The 19,382-nt window shown below is 37.7% G+C and overlaps 2 protein-coding genes across 14 annotated transcripts in view; one reads left to right on the top strand and one right to left on the bottom strand.

Moving 5' to 3' along the window:
- Positions 1-1,872: 1,872 nt before the first annotated feature.
- On the bottom strand, positions 1,873-18,175 carry LOC117948628 (daf-12-interacting protein 1). Of its 2 annotated transcripts, XM_034878386.1 has the most exons (4): positions 18,171-18,175; positions 14,733-14,734; positions 3,599-4,236; positions 1,873-2,238 (listed from the first exon to the last, which is right to left on the bottom strand). In XM_034878386.1, the coding sequence occupies exons 3-4, from the start codon at positions 4,133-4,135 to the stop codon at positions 2,104-2,106; spliced, it is 672 nt and encodes a 223-aa protein (XP_034734277.1). In that variant the 5' UTR covers positions 4,136-4,236; positions 14,733-14,734; positions 18,171-18,175; the 3' UTR covers positions 1,873-2,103. The 2 variants fall into 2 exon arrangements, with proteins under 2 accessions (XP_034734277.1, XP_034734276.1); XM_034878385.1 differs by lacking the exons at positions 14,733-14,734; positions 18,171-18,175 and adding an exon at positions 6,450-6,644 and having other exon boundaries at positions 3,599-5,081.
- The window catches only part of mical2b (microtubule associated monooxygenase, calponin and LIM domain containing 2b), an 87,174-nt gene continuing 76,557 nt past the window's right edge, over positions 8,766-19,382 (top strand). For 6 of the 12 annotated variants that reach the window (XM_034878287.1, XM_034878291.1, XM_034878290.1 and 3 more), the window contains exon 1: positions 8,773-9,002. The gene's annotated coding sequence lies outside the window, so the exon portion shown is untranslated. Of the gene's footprint in view, positions 9,003-11,388; positions 11,406-19,382 lie in introns of those variants that run through there. The other 6 variants (XM_034878282.1, XM_034878283.1, XM_034878292.1 and 3 more) reach the window with 6 other exon arrangements.

Genomic DNA, 19,382 nt, shown 5'->3' with positions numbered 1-19,382 from the left:
CTCCCTGAGGAATGCTTCCAGCACCTTGTTGAATCTATGCCACCAAGAATTGAGGCAGTTCTGAAGGCAAAAGGGGGTTCCAAGCCGTTACTAGCATGGGGTACCTAATAAAGTGGCCGGTGAGTGTATATAAATACTGTGGGGTAATCTTAGCTAAAACATCTAAATTGGTTACACAATCAAAACGGGATCGCCAAATTTGGCAACAGTTACCAAATTCAACATATTCAAATACTATTGTGAGACCACTTTTGGTAACATGTATCAGGATTCATTATGTAACCATGGGAAAGTTGCATGTTATGTAAATGTTACACATTGAAATATATAACATAATTTTGAAGACATCAAAGCATTTTTGGAAGCAATGGGTATCATGGAAGAATTAGGTACAAGACTAAGACCAATGAGCTGATCGAGGAGCTTGGTATTGCCTATCCCATGATTGACGGCATCCCCAACATGATCCCTCAGGAGGCCAAACTCATACATAAAGACACAGGTACCTCAACCACACCAACACGGGAAAAAAAAACATCACCCCACCTTCGGTTCACCCAAGCAAACTGACTCAACCTTGTATTTGAAAGGCTGTTGGACTGAATAAGACCATACTTGTGTAACACTGTGACTGGATCCTGCCCAGGTCAAATGCTTTATTGTGGTGTGATAGTGGGAACCTATTCTGCATTCTGGCTACCTTACTAAAACTACATGTAATATATCAGCTCAGGTATTTATTTACGCAAGTACTGCCCTGTAATAGAACCCAATCTGCAAGTATGTTCTCCCTGTCCATGATGGTGGGACTGGTCCCAATAGTGTTGTTCTTTGGTTTGTTCTGCTCTGCTGCAGTGGATGACAACTTCCCTCAGGGTTGCACGAGCAGCAACAGTTTGTGTTTCTACAGCCTGTTGCTGCCAGTCACCATACCTGTCCAAGTCTTCTTCCACCTCTAGAGCTGGATAGGGACTTTTAAGACAAAACTAGGCCATTGGGATTCTGTTCTGTTAAAGGAAGATTTACCTAAAAACCCTTACAATAAAATTACAATCATCTGTTGGTGATGTGCCTTCCATTTCTGCACCCTTTTTTTTGTTGGTTAATAAAAGTTAAAAAATAGAATGGTTTGAATTCTTGTCAGCACATTACAAGCACAGCTAAAAAGGAATTTAATAGCAGAAAAGGTTTCTCTACAATCACTAGAATGAAGTTCTGTAGTTATACAATAATATACATTGTGATAGAGATAAGGAAATGGACACATTGCAAGACACGAGACCAAACTACAGCAGGCTGAAGAAAATTGAAGACAACTAAAGTTATAATTCTTACTGTTAAAACAAGTCAATTTTGAGGGTAACAATGGATTTTTACGAGTTTTTTTTTTTAAGGTGGAGGGCCTTTGTCTCATTGCTGTAGGGGAACTTAATAAAAAAGTATACCACACAACCTAATATTGAAACTTCACTGTGTAATTTTAGAAAAACACTGTTAAAACTCAGACGATATATCTTAAAGATTGTACAGTAAGTAAACCACAGGTTCTACACAATAAATAAACATGCATTAATAAGACTTGCTTTCATACGGAACAGACAACGAACATAACTATGAACTCAATTTGATGAAATGTTCCCTGAAAACATTCAAAAACACAGTCAAACTGATATTTAAGGAAGTAGTACACAACATCTATGCACTTAAAACTATCAACATTATAGGAAAGTCTAAGCTGAAAGTTTAAACAATGGACAAATGCATCAAGTCATTTATATTTTGAATATTTCTAGAACAGAATTTCCTATCTCTTATTGTTAAAGACGACTGTATTTTTCTTTTCATGTGCCTAATAACATCCATCAAGTACTGTTAACATCCCACTTTTCTACTGTGATTATTACCTCTCAAGGGCAAGGTTAAGACTGAGTTTTATCGTCAACAATTAAATTTGAGTTAATCTGATACATGGCTTTTAAATGCCAAACCACTTAAATACTGTTCCAGACATTAAAGGGAGTGTAGCAGGAAAAGTAAGAATGTGGCAGCTCCTGACTGCAGGTATGTGTAAGGAAAAATCTATTTCCATCCTTTTATATGATATCATTGGCCCTTCCTGCTTTTCACCTGTCTGCCTTGAGCAAGTTTCATCAGTGGAGACTCTGGTCTGGGTGACTGTCCTTCTCCTTTTGTCTTGAAAAAGAAGGACTCATTAAGTCTCATCTGGACTGCCCTCACCTGAAGTCAAACAAAAAGTCCTTTTGTTATTGAACAGTGTCATAATGTGCACTTGAATTATCTTTTTCGGATATGAAACACAAAAACGTTTTTTGCCATGGATTAGCAAGCACCACAGTTTAAAAGATAAGGGAAAAGACAAATTAGTAAGTACATTCCGACCTATGTACCCTGTTATTTAGCACTGTTCTATGGATGGCAAACAAAGTTGTATAGGGGCAGTAGTAGTTGTTTTTTTTAAACTGATTGTTTAAGGATTATGTCAAAATTATGTCTAAGAGCACAGGTCATTTTACCCTGTAAGTGAGTACTAACTGAGTTACAGAAACTTATGTTAATAATCATAAAGCAAAATAATGACTCATAGATGCAAATGTTATGTATTGCACTTCAACGCTAGACACACAATACATGATGGTCATTTATGGTTTTATTAAAAAAAGTGTAGCCCTATACAATTCTTTTTGCAGCACCCTATTTCTTTTACGTCAGGGACACACTGGCTGCAAAAGCAGTTTTTTCATTTTGCTTCCCATGTTATCCAATCTGTCTATTCACACCGACTGCAATCAGGAGCGGAGCCCCCATGGGCTACAGCCATCGTTTTGGCGTCTCCTCAATTTCCAGAGCACTTTAATGTGACAAACCAGGTAGAAAATCAAACACAGGAATGCCCCAGCACATCCGGATAGTTTAGAAAGTAAAAAACATTTCAAAATAAAATACCTATGTTTATGGGGATTTTGGCCGTCTTGACTTTTTAGTTGTGTCTAGAGTGAGACGCGATTAGGCACATAGAGGGAGACACACACACACCCCGCAGGTTTGCGCTAGACTGTCTTCTATTTTTGTTTTGAGACATAAATTACATGAGCTTTGTAATTTTAATCGTTACCAACAACAGATATTTGAAGAATCATGTAACCTTTTTGATACAAACAACAAATAGGAAGCTTCATCTTTCATCAAGGGGCCACATATTTTATTTATAGGGATGGATTTGGCCCACAGGACCCTATTTCCCTGTTTCTATGAAGGTAAATATAGTGCAAATTGTGAGAGTTTGTAGACTTGATGTGAGTTAAGTTAAGTTAGGTTTTTTGGCAGTTTTGCACGTTGTGCCAAGCGGTTTTTAGGTCAGATCCTTTTTGTACATAATAGCGGCTTGTGAAATGTTTGACAAAAAAAAAATACAGCCCTGTAATTTCAAGATGTATTGAATTTTTTTCTCCTCTGTAAACTACCTTTGACAAAAATTAGTGACTAAATTCCTAAAAGAAAATCTAATTAAACAGGTGAGATTATTGTAAATTGTGCAATACATAAATATACAAGGTGGAAGAGAGTCATGTGGTATCACCTGGGTCAGGTCTAGCTTGCCAGTGCGACAGAGGGGCTCATCCTCGCTGGAGGTTGTTGTGTCTGCAGACTCGGACTTGGGGCTCAGAATTGTTGCACTTTTACCTTGTGTGCTTGAAGACCAAGTATGTCGACCAGAAGGGTCTTTCTTTATCTTCACATTTTTCATGTCTGAAGAGCAAGATGGATGCAGGTTGAGGTCTTTGTGGTTGACGCCATGTATCTCTCCTGGTAAAGACAGTGACTTCCCTGACAAACACATCCCAAGGTCTTTTCTGGCCCTGTGCGAAAGGCTTAGGTCCAAAGGTTTCAAGTCCTCAAGGTGTACAGTCACTCTACTTTTTTGGTAGAAGTTGAGGTAGGAGGAGAGTTCAGTGGTGAATAAGTTTTCTGTCTGTGTAGAAGTGCTTTCCATGGACATAGGTGAGAGCACTGATGGGTCATCTGACAAACATGAAGAACAGTAATGTTTCTTTGACTTCGCAGAATCCAGGGGGGAGTTTCCATCAATTGGGTCATCCAGGTATGCAGTCACCATGCTTGGCGTTACATGTGCAGGGCGTGGTCGTTTTTTCTCACCAGTAAGGTTTGCATTTAACTCCCTCTTTGTCTGGAAGGATGATTTCTTTTTAGGATGCTCTTCTTCCTCTTCTTCTTCTGTGAGAACTACCTGTACTCTCTTTGGCTTATGCACATGCTCTTCTGTCTTTCTGTGATGCTGATAAGAATCTGAATCTTGTGGACATCCTTTAAGGTGCTGGTTCATCCATGCCATAGGTGCATGCAGCTCATCTGTTGGTGTTAACTTTTGAGGACTTGAAGCAATGGCTTTGTCACTGGCTTCACCACTGGAAGGTTCAGGGGGCGGAGCGTTGAATGTCTTCTGGGTGATAAACAGGTCCTGGCTGTCATTAGTCCATTGAGATTCATCAGCATGTCTTTGACCCTGGCTGTGTCCTGTCACTGTGACCTGTGAACAGCTCTGACTGTCTCTCACAGCTTCATTCTCTAAGAGGATGCTCTCTTTGGGAGATTGGTGAGATGAAGAGACAAATTTAGGACGTTTGATACAGATATAGCCTGGGGATAAATCAAATGCCACTTTCTTTTTTCTTTTAGTTTTCTTCTTGGAGTCTTGGTCAGGTGTTGGCTTGTTATAACTGTGTGGATTCAATGTTTCTGGCTTCCCCTGAGATTTTGCTTGTGAGCCGCTGCCCTGTGTAGATATTAAATTGCCATTGAGTTCCAAAGCTAATCTCTTTTTCTTCTTTTCTTTTTTCTTTTCTTTCCTTCCATCAATTGCTTCTTTGAATTGTTTCCTTTTCTTTTTTTTCTGGATTTGCTCATCTGTTTTTATGGGTATGTTGTTTTTGGATTTGAGGCATCGTTTGTCCTTTTTGGAGGCCTTTTTTCTTTTTTCTTTCCCAGGTGTCCAGCCCCAAGACTCCCATAATAAGTCGGTCTCCTCACAGTTGCTCATGGGTCTGTTGAACAGAAAGAGGAAAGTGCATACTTAAGAAAAAAAGTTACATACAGCAGTCTTTACTACATAGTTTTATATTGGTCTAACACTGGTACACAAACTGGAATGAAAGGAATTGCTACATAACAGATGGTTGTGCTATCCGTAATTGTAATTATTGTTACTACATTTTTTCTGTTACTACTTAATGTTATTACAGAATATTACAAGCATCTCAGCAACAAGCTCTGTGCCAAAACATTGTGGTGCCATACCACTAGGGGTGTCTTGTTACAGTCTCATATTTTAGGAACACTCTTCAACTGACAGACACAGCCATGTAACAAAGCAATCCAGTACACCACCACAACATTTACTGCAATTTCTTTACCTGATTATATTGTTATTTTTGTTTTATTTGTTTTACTTTGTGTTTTATTGATTATCATTATCAATTAAATCGGAAAATTTTCTCGATTAATCATAGTCGAAATGTCGAAGAATTAAAAAAAATATTAATGGTTTTCAGACCCCAGGATAACATTTACAAAAGCTTCATATATGTCTGACCAACAGTCGTAAGCATAGAGATATTCAATTTACAATTATATAAAACTGAAAAAGCAACAAACATTCACAGTAATTATAAAGTTTAAAAAGTTGCCAAGTAAGTCTTTAGCTATTGACTATCCATTGACCGACTAACTAATCGTATTACCTGTTTATGTGCAATGACAATACCGTTTAATGTTACCTTATCTACATGCAATAGCAACCTAGGCCTGCTACGAGACATTTATTGTTGGTACCACATTGTAACAGAGCACATAAAAAAACAGGATTACTTTTTTATGATGGTCATTTGTAGGCTATTGACAATTTTAGCGCGTATTTGCTTTCTTAAAAGATGTGATATCGTTTACTTTGTAAAAGTTTCGGTTATCTGTGATTTATTTGAAAGATTATCTTTGCTAGTTAACATTGGGAACTGATAGCATTTCGATTTAGTATAGTAACGTAAACGTTACAGGGGTCCGAAACAATGTAACTATCAAGTTTAAGACTTTGAGAAATGGCAGCATGGATTTACAATTAGCCTACTTACACTTTCGTACAGGCCTAATGCATTTTTTCACAATTTTTACAGTTCAGTCTAGTTACATTCTACATGAAAACTAGTGGAAGTAGTAGCAATTACGAAAACACGAGCCCTTTAGCCAAACCAGACTGAAAACTTGACAGGTTTAGCTTTCGTTCTCTTCTTCTGACCGTATTGTTTTAGTGGTTTAAAAAGGTAATTACTTTACCAAACGATTAATTTTCAACCCATGTGTAGGCAGTAACATAAACTGTAATTATACAATAACGTTTTTTGCAATATTTAGCCTACCTCGGAAAGCAGATTCAACTTTAGCCGGCTAACTCAACTTCAAAGACACCGTCTCTACAGGCTCAGGTTTTCATGTTGCATTCATGTGCTTCTCGTAAGGTCCGTCTTTTAAACAACCAGAGAGAACATCTCGTAGTTAAAAACCATTGTATAATAGTTAAGGAGTTTTAAAACTACAGAGTAGCTTTGAGGAGAAAAAACCTAAGCAGTTTAATAAATTATTTCATTAAATTTAATTATGACATGTACTATCCTAGTGCTTGAAAGATTTACCCCGAAAGTGTGTCAAAATAAAAGCCCAGAAAGTTAAGAAATACATAAAGATATAATAGATATCATAATATTGTGCAATTATCCATGTACACAGCAGCCAAATCTTTGAGTAAAGAGTGCATTGGTAAGAATTGGTTCGTAATATAATTTAATAATTATTTTGTGTGCACAGCAAAGTTTGTATGAAAAGGCGGACAATTAGTGTTCACCCCTTCACCAGTAGATGGCAGTATGAGTGTATTTTAATCTCTTTAGATACAGTCTGTGATATAAATGTACTGTATAAGGATAGGACACTGTTTACAGTATTGCACAGAGGGAATATTGATATTGCACAGTTAAGTAAACAATCAGATTGCACATGACTGAGTTGTCAGTTGTCATGTACAGTCTACTTGGAGCAATGTTGATTGTAAAATCTGATAGCAGCAGGAAGGAAAAAACAGCGGTATCTCTTCTTCAAACATCAGGAGTGAATTAGCCTGTTGCTAAAGAAACTTCTCAATGCTGTCAGAGTGTTATGCATAGGGTGGGACATGTTCTCCATATGGGATGATAGCTTGGCCATCATTGTCCTTTCTCCCACAACCTCCACTGATGGCGGGCATCCCAGGATAGAGCTGGCCTTCTTAAACAAACTGTTTAGGTCGGTGTCTTTCTTAACTGTTAGCTCCTATGCCAACATTTATCCAAGACAGATGTAGAGTATTCAGCCTTTTGGCTGCCCTCGGGTTTTCATAATGATCTCATTGCTCTAAGCTTTGTTGGTACAGAACAGTTACTGAATCACCAGTGGCTTATCTCAGCAGGCCATGAGTAATACTGCAACATTAAAAACAAGCCGCAATTTACGTCTGTTTTCTTAAAATCTGTGTTTAAATTCACATGTACTGCAGGTGCGGATGTGAATATTTAACTGTTGCTAATAATGCTAGAGCCCCAAATCAATTATGATGGCTTCACTGAAAGGAAAATGGTTGTACCAATAATATGGCAAACTCATCTTACATACCAGTTGAATTTTTTTGTAATGTTTAACTCCTTTATAGCGAGTGTGTTTGAAAAGACTGAAGGGTGTGGATGATGTAGACATGGGCCACACGTTGGTTCTAATATTCACCTGAGATATATTCAGCAAAGTAAAATCATATCCATCTGTTACATTGTTGTATCTCTCAGTGTCTTTTAGGCTACAACTAACTGTCATTTATAATTGCATGAAGCAATATTTGCTGGGAAAAGCCCAATTCCAATTCAAAGACATGACATTGCAGATGGCAGATAAGTAAAGTATTGATTCAACAAAGGCTGACCTGTGATTGGCTGAATTCTCTGAAGACCCGGTGGCTTATCACAGCAGGCCATAGACTGCAAGAATAAAAACCAATCTAGTTTTACATTTGTTAATCTTTAAATCTGTGTTTGAATTTACCTATTGGAATGCATGTACTGCAGCTGCCTGTGGATGTTAAAATGCTTGCTATTTGATGGCAACTGTTGTTAGATCTGATTGTGACAGAGGGCCGTAATCTGCAATGTAATCAGACATTTTACAAATTACATTTGTGTGGATCTTTATAATTAATATTATAATTAAGTAATTTAATTTAAGAAAATGGTGTTGCTGTTGTTGCCCGATTAGTTTCTCCTTCTCTGAATAATTTATGTAGCCTACTTAAATGCATAATGATGTACAGCGATTTATGGACTTTCTTAATATCTTTATTTTATTAACATTAATACATTTTTTATTGAATAATAAATATAAACATTAAATAACTACTGATATTGTATGTATAGAAATGTGAAGAATAGACCTACATCCATCATGGTTGTATACCTAGGCCTTTCAGATAGATAGAAAGAAAGAAGTATCCTGTTATAGCCTATTCACCGGCAAGCTGGATAATCCTAATTAAAACCAGTAGCCTACAAGACATGGACCATATACTGTGAAGAAGAACTAAACACTATCTTTTTTCTTTTAGACTTTCCCATTTAGCTGAAATGATCGTTTTATTCTAGCAAAAATACTAACCGGAAGTCTACTCTCTGTCCTGTAACGTCAGTCAGATTTGACGCTAGTCTACAACACGGGGGGCAGGCAGCGCACTTATCATGTGAGTAGGAACAGGTAGCTGAAGAGAACCGCAGCGCCGGCTTTACGGGTGTGTTAATCAACTTGTGAGGTTAATTTGTGACTTCTATTGTCGTCATTTTGTGGATAAAACCCGGAGGACGCCAACGGGAGTGCTGTGTATTTTTCATGGACTCTCCGGTGTAAGTAGCTGAGCGCCGCGCTCGCGCTTTCGTCTGAGCATGAGTAGCCTAACGTTACAGACTGAACGCTAAATTAGGAATATTATTTGGCAGTGGTTCATATATCACACATTAAGCCTACACTGACAGTAAATGATTTGCTGTCAGCGTATAATCCTTGTTTGAGGCTAGCGTTAACTGGCATGGGACTTTGCTGCTGCTGAACTATTTATCCCTGTTATAGATGGTCAAGGTACAACGCAGGTGACTGCAGGCTCCAAGCAAAGGTTAATGTTTTAATTAACGTCAGGTCAATTGGTTTAAAAAGTCTATAAATTCATTTTTATGGACTTAAAATTCTTTTTCATAGACCTAAACTGCTGTTAATACAATGATGGCAGTATACATCCATCAGTGTAATTAGTGAGCATAGTTACCAGGTGTAGTGTGGACGTAAAACATAGGCCTACACACTTGACTGTCGGATAATACACAGATTAAAAGGAAGAGTAAAATTAACCCGATTTTTACCTGTGCTACCACTGGAAGATTATTAAAGGAGGTGGTTTCATTTTTTCAGGGACCTGAATTACATTCAAAATAGGGGTCGTTTTATTTTAGAACTCGCAGTTGTATGGAGCTAGAATTGTTTCTTTATTACATGCGAGAAAATAAATAATCTGAGAGGAAAAAAATGCTTGGGAGAAAAAGTTATCACATTGATAGCGAAAAAGCATTTTATGAGAAAAAAAAAAAAAAACTTTGATAGAAAGTTTTCATACCAATACCAAAAAATCTTGAGGTTGGCAGCAAAGCTTTCTAGCAATGTTTCCACGATGGCCGAGCCCCACTGATGATAAAAAAATAACATTTTGAAAATGGCAAAAAGGTAAATGTCCAAGACTGTTTACATAAACTATCATGAACTTGGTAGGAACTTGCTCTAGTCATTCGCAGGTTTGCATGTGTGGCCAACATTTCCATGGTAGCCTACCAGCGAGTTTCACAAATCAGAAGTCGCTGCTACGCTTAGGAGTGTGGCTAGTTTAGTAGCCTATTTCATCATAAGATTGCAAACAAAATATGTTTTTAAGGTTGATTTCATACAGACTTCACAACCTAGGTTTTGTGGTCAGTCTACGTTGGATGTCCTAGACATAATGGCTAAATCGTTATGGAGAAAATTAATTGGCTTTTTACTTCTGAACTGCACCGTTTTGCTTTATTGGTCTGTTGCATGTAAATTCTGGGTTTTGTAGTATTATTAACTTTTTTGGCAAAAGGTAAAATCACAGCGTCTTTTCTGTTTTCTCTGGTCACATAACACCTATTTAAAAAAAGTTTTATAAAAATACCTTCTTTCCAGCAATGGAATACTTCTTTTAGGAGAGAGAACTGGGCATCCACTGGTCATACACTCAGTTTGTATGGCTACATTCATTTACATGTGTTTAGGGATTTGAGATAAATAAGGATTAGGAAAAGCAATTGTTCTAAGTAGCTTACGTAGTTGCTGAATGTGAATGTTGGTTAGAAGCGGATGAGTCAGCATAAAGGGCTAATTGGTCAGAGGTCCAGGACTTGGACAGATCTTTGTTAAATGATGGTGCGTTACCTTGTTGCTGCTGTTCGTACACCATTTCTGCTGACTAAAACAATTGCCATGTGCAACTTTTCCCAACCTAAGTTTTTACCCTTGTTCCATTAGCGGGTTGGATCAATCTTTCTGCATTGTTGAGAAGTAAGACATGGGAACTTTAACAAACTGGAGCCTACAATTTATATTTAATACCACTTAACAAGTAAACTGTCAATTAATTCTCTGCTCTGATAACCGACAACTGTCTCCTTGGAGCTCATTCATTGTCACTCTCTCACGTACACGCTAAGCGCTGAGCTACACTACACACCATTTGTGACAATATAGTAGAACAAAACATGTTAAAAACCTAGTATGTAGCTGCACCATGTCAATGTGCTAAATTGTGGCCAAATAAATAAATATACAAATATATATATATATATATGTGTGTGTGTGTGTGTGTGTGTGTGTGTGTAAATAACTAGAGCAGCTTCAATAAAGTTTACAACAGCAAAGTCACCACATTCATAGTAATATCTCCCTAGTAATACATTTAAAATGTCAATGTCATTGAAATAAATATTCCTAACATTTAAATACAGAGATGAAGAACACAGTTCGATTGGTATTAGTCATTTGGCGATGTGATTTCCACTGCCTGCAGGTACCGCTGGTAGAGGGAGGAGGGGCTATTTGTTTTAGCCAGCAGCTAAGTTTACAAGGTTCCTTTCACTTAGACCAGTGTAGAAGAGCAGAACAGAGCTGCACAGCATGCAGAAATATTAGATTTAAGTACTTGTTTTACCTCACACATTCGGGTACAGTCTCCTGCTGGATCACAGGTAAGAAATATCTGACTGTTGCCCTTTCCCTTATGTTTACATACAAAAAATGCTATTTGATTGAATTATTGAGTAATGTATGAAGTGCTGATGTCACAGGTGCTAATTGGAACTCAAAGCCCAAAGGCAGACCTGCAATGGCAGAAAGCATTGGACAGTTAGTTATTTGAGTGCTTGTTTGGCTCTTTATACAGTAATAACGGTCTATGTGTTCATCAACATTGTCCCCTATTTGAGTGGTGCCACAATTTGTCTCATCTTGAGTGTTTGGGGTCTTTACTCCTTTGTGTTTATAAATTGTAACTAAATTGAAAATTAACTATTGTACACAGAATTTCTTTTGTGTGCTTTTTCTATGCAAGCTTTTGATTTTCACTTCCTACTGTTATGCAGCCAACCCTTGATGTTAATCTCTGACCATTTCATGTTGGCATTTCCTACTTATCTGTACCATGATGCCTGTGGCGTAGGGAAAAAAAAAACTGTTGCACAAGTTGTCCCTTCCTGGAATGAGTGGTTGACTTATAAGGGGGTGTCAGCCCAAGAGGGAGAAGCAGCAGGACAAAAATACACCAGGGAGCCGAGTGTCACTGGCTGTGCTGTCAGATGAGACAGGCCAAGTTGAACTCCACTATTTTAGAGGATTTTTGAAAAGTTGGGTTGAGAACCAGAATTTAAGAAAATGTAGATTAGAAAGGAAAATACGCCCATTTTCAAAATTCATAGGCCTATGGCCTTAACGCCTCTGAACACCCACATGGGGATTTAAGTTATTCTGACTGATTAGACTCTGGTCAGGTTGAAGTTGGGTCGGAGTTCAGATGGGAATTTATTACGTCACAAATGTATTCTACCAAAAAGAATGATACAGCTGTCATTCATCCTGACTAGGGATGTAACAATTACCGGTGTAACGGTAAACCACGGTAAAAATGTTGATGAAAGAATTACACTTTTCATGTAAAATATCCTTTTTATCGCGGCGGATTACCATGGTGTGGAAACCCGGTGTTTAATCCTTCCCAACTTTTTTTCTTTCTCTTTTTTTCTCTTTTCTTTCGGTTTTCTTTTCTTTACCAATTTCTGACTTGTTGATGTGATGTGGGTAGCCTTAAACGGGAGTATAAACTATTCTGTAGCTTGCTAAACTGTCATGGTTTTTTACTGTCTCGTTATCTTCAATAAGTGTTCTGCTACAATGTGGAAGTTTAGCCAGTGTTACAGCGTGACAATTATTTGGAAAGAGAGAGATATTAACACCTTGATAATATTGCTGTTGCTGTGTTTTTTATTGCAAATAGATGTGCAGATTGTTTAATATCACTTGTGCAGCCACGTGTTGATATTCAGGTTGTTTGCTAGCAGCGTGCAATTGCCGGTAAACAGACTAGCGCTGTGGAGCCACGTGCTTAGCTATTAAAGGTGTATTACACTGTTTGTTCTGTGTTGGATAAGTGTGCTGTAGTCGCTTACCTGAACTGCAGAAGTTACCTAGCTTCTTTTGAAGCTGGCTTTTATAAGAGGCAGGCCTTTATTTCTAATGCCATCTGTTTGAGAAGTATAATTGTTTTAAATAAACCGTTTTAAATGAATAGCCATAGCATTCCAGTGGACAGATATTAATTTTAAAAGACAGCGTTGCAAAAATATCACCATACAACATCAGCCAGAAGGGCAACAAAGCAATTTGGGTCAGAAATAATCATACACCACCACTGTGTCAGTTTGAACCCTGTAAATGTACTGGTATTTATTTCAAATATATGTACTACAGTATTGCTGGTAGATTAAAATAAGAGCATACACTAGTTACACCAGTATCTGATCAATGTTACAGATGGTAGCTAGCTTGCTAGCTTTGTTTCTAGCTCCAGGCTAACTCTTTTCCTCACACCTCCAGCTAGCTAGCCGTTCTCTGCTCCTGTCGACTAATCTCGTCAGCTCATCCTTCTGTTTCTTCTAGTCTCGTATCCTTGCCTGGGATCAATGTCAAAATGTCTAGCAGCTTTTCAACCCGAGTTTTCCGCCGCATACTTTTAAAACTCTTACGTTTTGTTGTTGAAAAGTCCGTCATTAGCACCAAAGCCCGTCATTCTATGCTGTCACTTAATGAGACCTGTGTTACATCCAATGTAGCAACTGGCGTCTAGTGGCACTTGTACGTTACTACACTCTACACTTGGCTGAGTAACACCTACAGCTGCACAGACTTAAATACCGGTAGGAAAATAATACTTTACATGAGTATCATAACCCGGAAAAAAAGACTGAAGGAATATATTGTTGAATCTGTTAAATTAAGTTTGTAAAAATATACATTACGGTAGGGCTGCACAATTATGGCCAAAATGATAATCACGATTATTTTAATCACTATTATGATCACGATTATTCTCACGATTATTTGATTTTAACCAAAAGAATTTTTTTTGTCACATGGCTTTTTATAACTGCTTTCACATCTATATTATGTTACAATCTTCTTATGTTAAAGCACGTAACACAAGTAAATTAAAATTAGCTGAAATAAATAGCGTAGGATATATATACATATATATATTTTTAATGTATCTCTGAGAAAGCTCCTTCCCTTGTTTTCAACAATAACTGATTAAAAGAGCTAGGGAGAGAGGGGGAGATGGATGCCTCTCACAGAGAGACAGCTGACTCATTATAAAGGGGTCCAGCACAGGTCCAACGACGGATACACACGTTGTGTGTATGAAATGTCTGTATCGTCACTGCACTGCATTTTTATGACTTATGACATTCTGGCCATGGGTCACATCTCTCGCCCAGATCCAGCAGGCTCCGTCTCACACGCTATTACTCTACCAAGTGAATTTAGTTGCATTCAATAACTTCTGCGTTCTTCGCCGTGGACGCTGCGATAACGGAGTTACCAGCGGAAACACTGGTAGAAATACAGGTTTGCCCCTCATATTTAACAATATACAGCTGTGTTAATAACAATTAAAACTGTAGACAAATATCAGAAGTGTGGACCGGCGCTGTGCGGCGGGGCCGCGCGGAGACTAAGAGGAGAGAGAGTGTAGAAACATCCAACACAGGCACGGCTTTACAGAAGAAATGGGTCATGTAACGCAAAATTAAACCATATCCATATAAACAACATTGCAGCGGAGGCAAGGACATTAGGTGCACCTGTGCGTCCTAGAGGAAAAATGTTATTCGCGCCGTAGAGCCTGTGAGATAACAGACGTTAACTAGCACCGACTAGCACTGCTCACTGCTGTTGTCTGAAAAACAACCCAGATGGGACAAAATGTTGCGTTTTCTAGTAAACTGGTAAACCAACGTATAAACGACTGCTATCTGTTGAATTTTCCTCCCGTTACTCTGTACTCTGTGACTGTCTCCATCTAGAAACTAAGCTGCGCAATGCAGAGAACAATTCTGACTAGTACATGAGCAGACAGGGGTTTACGGAGCGGTAGATGCGCTATGCAAAAAAATAAAAACGAGATTGACAATGATCTCGCCTCTTCTTCATTACGGATATCTGTGAGCATCAGCAATTGATATATAATAATAGTATTATATTATTAGTAATATAATAGCTATATTCAGAGGGTGATTGTATGTATTTTCTAAGTGGATTTTGCATTATTTCATGCCTTAATGTTTAACAGAAGCTATTAAGTAACCTATGAAAAAATCTGTTAATAGCATTTTCCGCTTGGGTTTTTGCCTTTTTGGCCTTTTTTTTGGTAGACAGCCCACACATTCCCACAGCAAATGTTTATTAAAACCAGTTTAGGTCTAAGAACTACAATTTAGGACTAAGTTTTTCTTAAATTTGTTAACATTTTGTGAATTCTAACCCCAACCGGTCGTCAGACACCGCCTACCAAGAGCCTGGGTCTGTCCGAGGTTTCTGCCTAAAAGGAAGTTTTTCCTCGCCACTGTGCACTGTTGCTTGCTCTGGAGGGAACTACTAGAACTGTTGGGTCCTTGTAAATTCTGGAGTATGATCTGGACCTACTCTATCTGTAAAGTGTCTCACTATAAATAAAATTGAATTGAATTGAAATTATGAATGAGGCCCAATGTCTTGACTTTTACTGCTTTGTCAAACCAATGATGAGAGAACAAGTTGTAACCCTGCTGCTACAGTGTTTCTCACAGGAGAATTTATTTGTGGTGGGTGGCGCAGGATGTGACGGCACGATATGTGATGGCTGGGTTCAGTCAAAATTAGTCAAAGTTTTATGGACTATTTATTAAACAATGACTAGGCTACAAAACATAAACAGATTTTTTTAAATAAATAACTATTTACATATTTAACACATCAGAATAAAAGATGATACAGATTAAGTGTAGCCATGATGTGCTTTGTCAAATTAATCTGGTTGGTTTGTCAAATGTAGCAGATAAAATACTTGATTCCCGGAGCACAAATAGGCTATTATATGTAACTTTACCTTAATACTATAATGCATATAGAAATTTACATGTTGTTAAAAATCTCAACACTGTATCCTCCTAATTCCTGGAATCTATTTGCAATAAAAAACACAGCAACAGCAATATTATCAAGGTGTTAATATCTCTCTCTTTCCAAATAATTATCACGCCGTAACACTGGCTAAACTTCCACATTGTAGCAGAACACTTATTGAAGATAACGAGACAGTAAAAACCATGACAGTTTAGCAAGCTACAGAATAGTTTATACTCCCGTTTTAGGCTACCCACATCACATCAACAAGTCAGAAATTGGTAAAGAAAAGAAAACAGAAAGAAAAGAGAAAAAAAGAGAAAGAAAAACAGTTGGGAAGGATTAAACACCGGGTTTCCACACCATGGTAATCCGCCGCGATAAAAAGGATATTTTACATGAAAAGTGTAATTCTTTCATCAACATTTTTACCGTGGTTTACCGTTACACCGGTAATTGTTACATCCCTAGTCAGGATGAATGACAGCTGTATCATTCTTTTTGGTAGAATACATTTGTGACGTAATAAATATAAAATTTATATATAAATATAAAATTATGGCTATCTAAAGATTTTTATTTTTTTGTTTTGGTTATTTTGCTCAATAAAACCAAGACAACAATAACACAAAAAAAGTTAAATAATAAAAAATGAAGATTGTGCAGGTTAGATTAAGATCTAATCTTGTAAAAGGAGTCTCACCTAAGGAAGAGAGGCATAATAAAGATTATGGACTAGGAAGAAGTAAAAAAAAAAAATCTTAGATCATTGATGTTTTTTTAAAAGTGTTTTAATCCGTGTTTTGGGGATCATAAACACTGTTTTGTAGGCTATTGTGTCCTTGTTGTATTCATTAAGATCTCATCTGAACACATTTCTGTCATTCAAACCCCTCTGAGTCGTAGTTCTAAAACTTTTACCAAATATACAAATACAGGTAGATGGTATACACAGTATATTACAGTATAGCAAAAAGACTCACGTTCAACATTGTATTCCTCCATTGGTCTCGCTATCGCGTCTTTGGCAGCCATTATCAAAAGTTTTTCAACTCTTGTTAGCTCCGCCCCTTCCGCTACGTAGCCAAGATGGCGACCGTTGAGTGTGGAAAGTGTTCATCGATCTACACTCATTTTTTTGTTAGTTTTGAGTGCACCATCCGGGTATATAAGCATACTTAATTTGACCGCACTTTGACAATGTGAACGCACTATGTACTCAAAAAGTTAGTATTTAGTACAGAAGTGCGCGATTTGAGACACAGCCTATGTATGGGAATCACTGTGCTAACTGGAGTACAAGCATGGACTCTGTGAAACTGGGAATTGGAAATGGCTGTACTTTACCACCGGGGAAGTTTTGCCACAAACTCAACTGTTCCCTGAAGGCTTTGTTTAATTCTACTTTTGTGTTCAATAAAGTTTTCATTATGGACATCCAAAGCAATTTATTTGCAGATCACAGTTTTACTAGAAAACCAATTTTTTAGGATGGGAGCAGGTTAGCTGAACAAACTAAATCTCCATGGTAACTTCGGTGCCTCTGCTTTTGTGAAACCAAGTCAAGGCTAAATAGAGCCAGGACAGTTGGGAAATCCCAGCTTAATCCCTCATCTTGGTTTTGTGAAATAACTGTGTGAAGAACTTCCGTTGTGTAATCTCGATGGACCGTTTTGTTTGTTGCATTTGTTTTCGAAGATTGTGTGCTATTCTTTTTGCATTGTATTTGCAGCACGTTTGTGTATTTGGTTGTGTTTTGTGTATTTGCAGTGTGTTTGCTAAATGCTGCGCATGTGTCGCCAAATTAATGATTTCTTAATATGCTTGTGTTTTTTTCTATTAGCGTGTGTTTCATTAAGTTGCAGTGCGTGTGCCCCTGTTGTCCACCGTACTATATGATTTTCCCATTTCTGAACGAAAAGAGTGCACATAATGTATAGGTAGATAAATGCAACATTTTTCACTTGAAGGTCACTGCAACACAGTGCGTTTCTTACACTGCGCTTTGGGCTGAAACACATTAAGTATAGAAAGGTCCCTCTCATGAAATATTTGAGAATATATGACAGTACATTTGGATACCTGCAGAAGGAATATTCAACTTATCAAGGATAAACATAACTTTGTAGTTTACAAGAAAACTCCAATATGCAGCTTTTGAGAAAATAAAATTTTCTCAATATAATGCGGTTCTACAAATTCTTTTGACATATTGCTTACAACTTCCCTGTAAATAAACACACATTCACATGTGCGTTTCCTGCCTCCATTCTGTACTTTTTAATAATGACCCACTCCACTGTGCTTTGGTCTCCCACCAAGGGAATAACAAATATGTAGTTGATGAGTAGTTTTCTCCCTCATAACGCCCCTTATCTGACGGTTAAGTATGGGTGTGTTGCTGTGGACCAGTCTGATGTGGTTTGTAGATATTTACCCAGACGTTTCCCCTCCGGAAAGGTTGGTTTGGTGCATTGTTGCAGTACATACAGTTTCAGCAGCATTGGGCACAAGATATTGATTTAATTCAAACTTATTTATTTACCAATTGTTTAAAGAAAACTTAAGTGATAAAAGTAGTTGGAATTTCAGGTGAAGAAAGTTCAAGTGTGCACTGTGAGCAGTTTAAAAGTCAGTTTCATTGTAATATTTAAAGTTGAACATTTCTGTTACTACTGGGTCTGTAACCAGTATGGGTCCGTAACCAATTTGGTTCCGTGTTTAGTGGATTCAGAAACTAAAACTTTAATCAAAACTTTGTTTTGTTTGCCTGGTGCCGCTGACTCACATGACTGTACAACATCAAATCACAAGAAGGGGGAGGAGATGCATTGTCAGATGCATTTTAAACACCAGAAGAAACTGAACGGATTACTTTCTATGTATTGTACATCTTTACATGCAAATGATGAAATAGGGGACAAGCTGAATCTGCAGCCGAGTCACCACTGATTGAGCTGTGCTGCAACATGTGTACCAGGTTGGGGCTCTCCAGCACATTGTTTTGTTTAGCACATTTCTCTGGCAGGGTTCCCTGTTTCTACTTCCCAGTCCACATTGAAGAGCTATCGAATCTCTAAATGAGCCGCAGTGGAAATAATTTTTTGTGTGATCAAATGTTTTTATTTTCATTTTAGAAATTAAGAAAAATCACAAAAACTGCAGGCAAAACACTGGAACATAAAAATGTGTCCCAGGGCCAAAAAATAGAGAGTGACGTCCACAGCTTACAAGTAATACATGCAGAAAAAGACATACACATACACACACACACACGCAGAGACAAGACAAGGGACCATTCACACATGCAAACAGAAGTAAAGACTAACAAATGCACCGCATAGATTTCAAAGTCTCAGCAACACTAAGCTAATTGTCCAAAGTCTGTCCTGGGGCTCTGTTAATGCGAGCCGTAGATAGTTCCATGTATACAACATCCAAAAAAACTGGTAATTCAGAATCAAAACATTGACAGTAACAGGCTCAGAAACATTAAGGCCTGTGTGTAGTGA

Source organism: Etheostoma cragini, chromosome 8 (assembly GCF_013103735.1).
Source record: "Etheostoma cragini isolate CJK2018 chromosome 8, CSU_Ecrag_1.0, whole genome shotgun sequence".
Taxonomy (NCBI): Eukaryota; Metazoa; Chordata; class Actinopteri; order Perciformes; family Percidae; genus Etheostoma; species Etheostoma cragini.
This window is presented reverse-complemented; position numbering and strand designations above follow the sequence as displayed.

Coding starts and splice junctions, on each gene's coding strand:
- LOC117948628 (XM_034878385.1), bottom strand. CDS start 5,077: ATGAGCAACTGTGAGGAGACCGACTTATTATGGGAGTCTTGGGGCTGG. Junction 2,239..3,598: donor GCAAGCTAGACCTGACCCAG/GTGATACCACAT, acceptor GTTTGACTTCAG/GTGAGGGCAGTCCAGATGAG.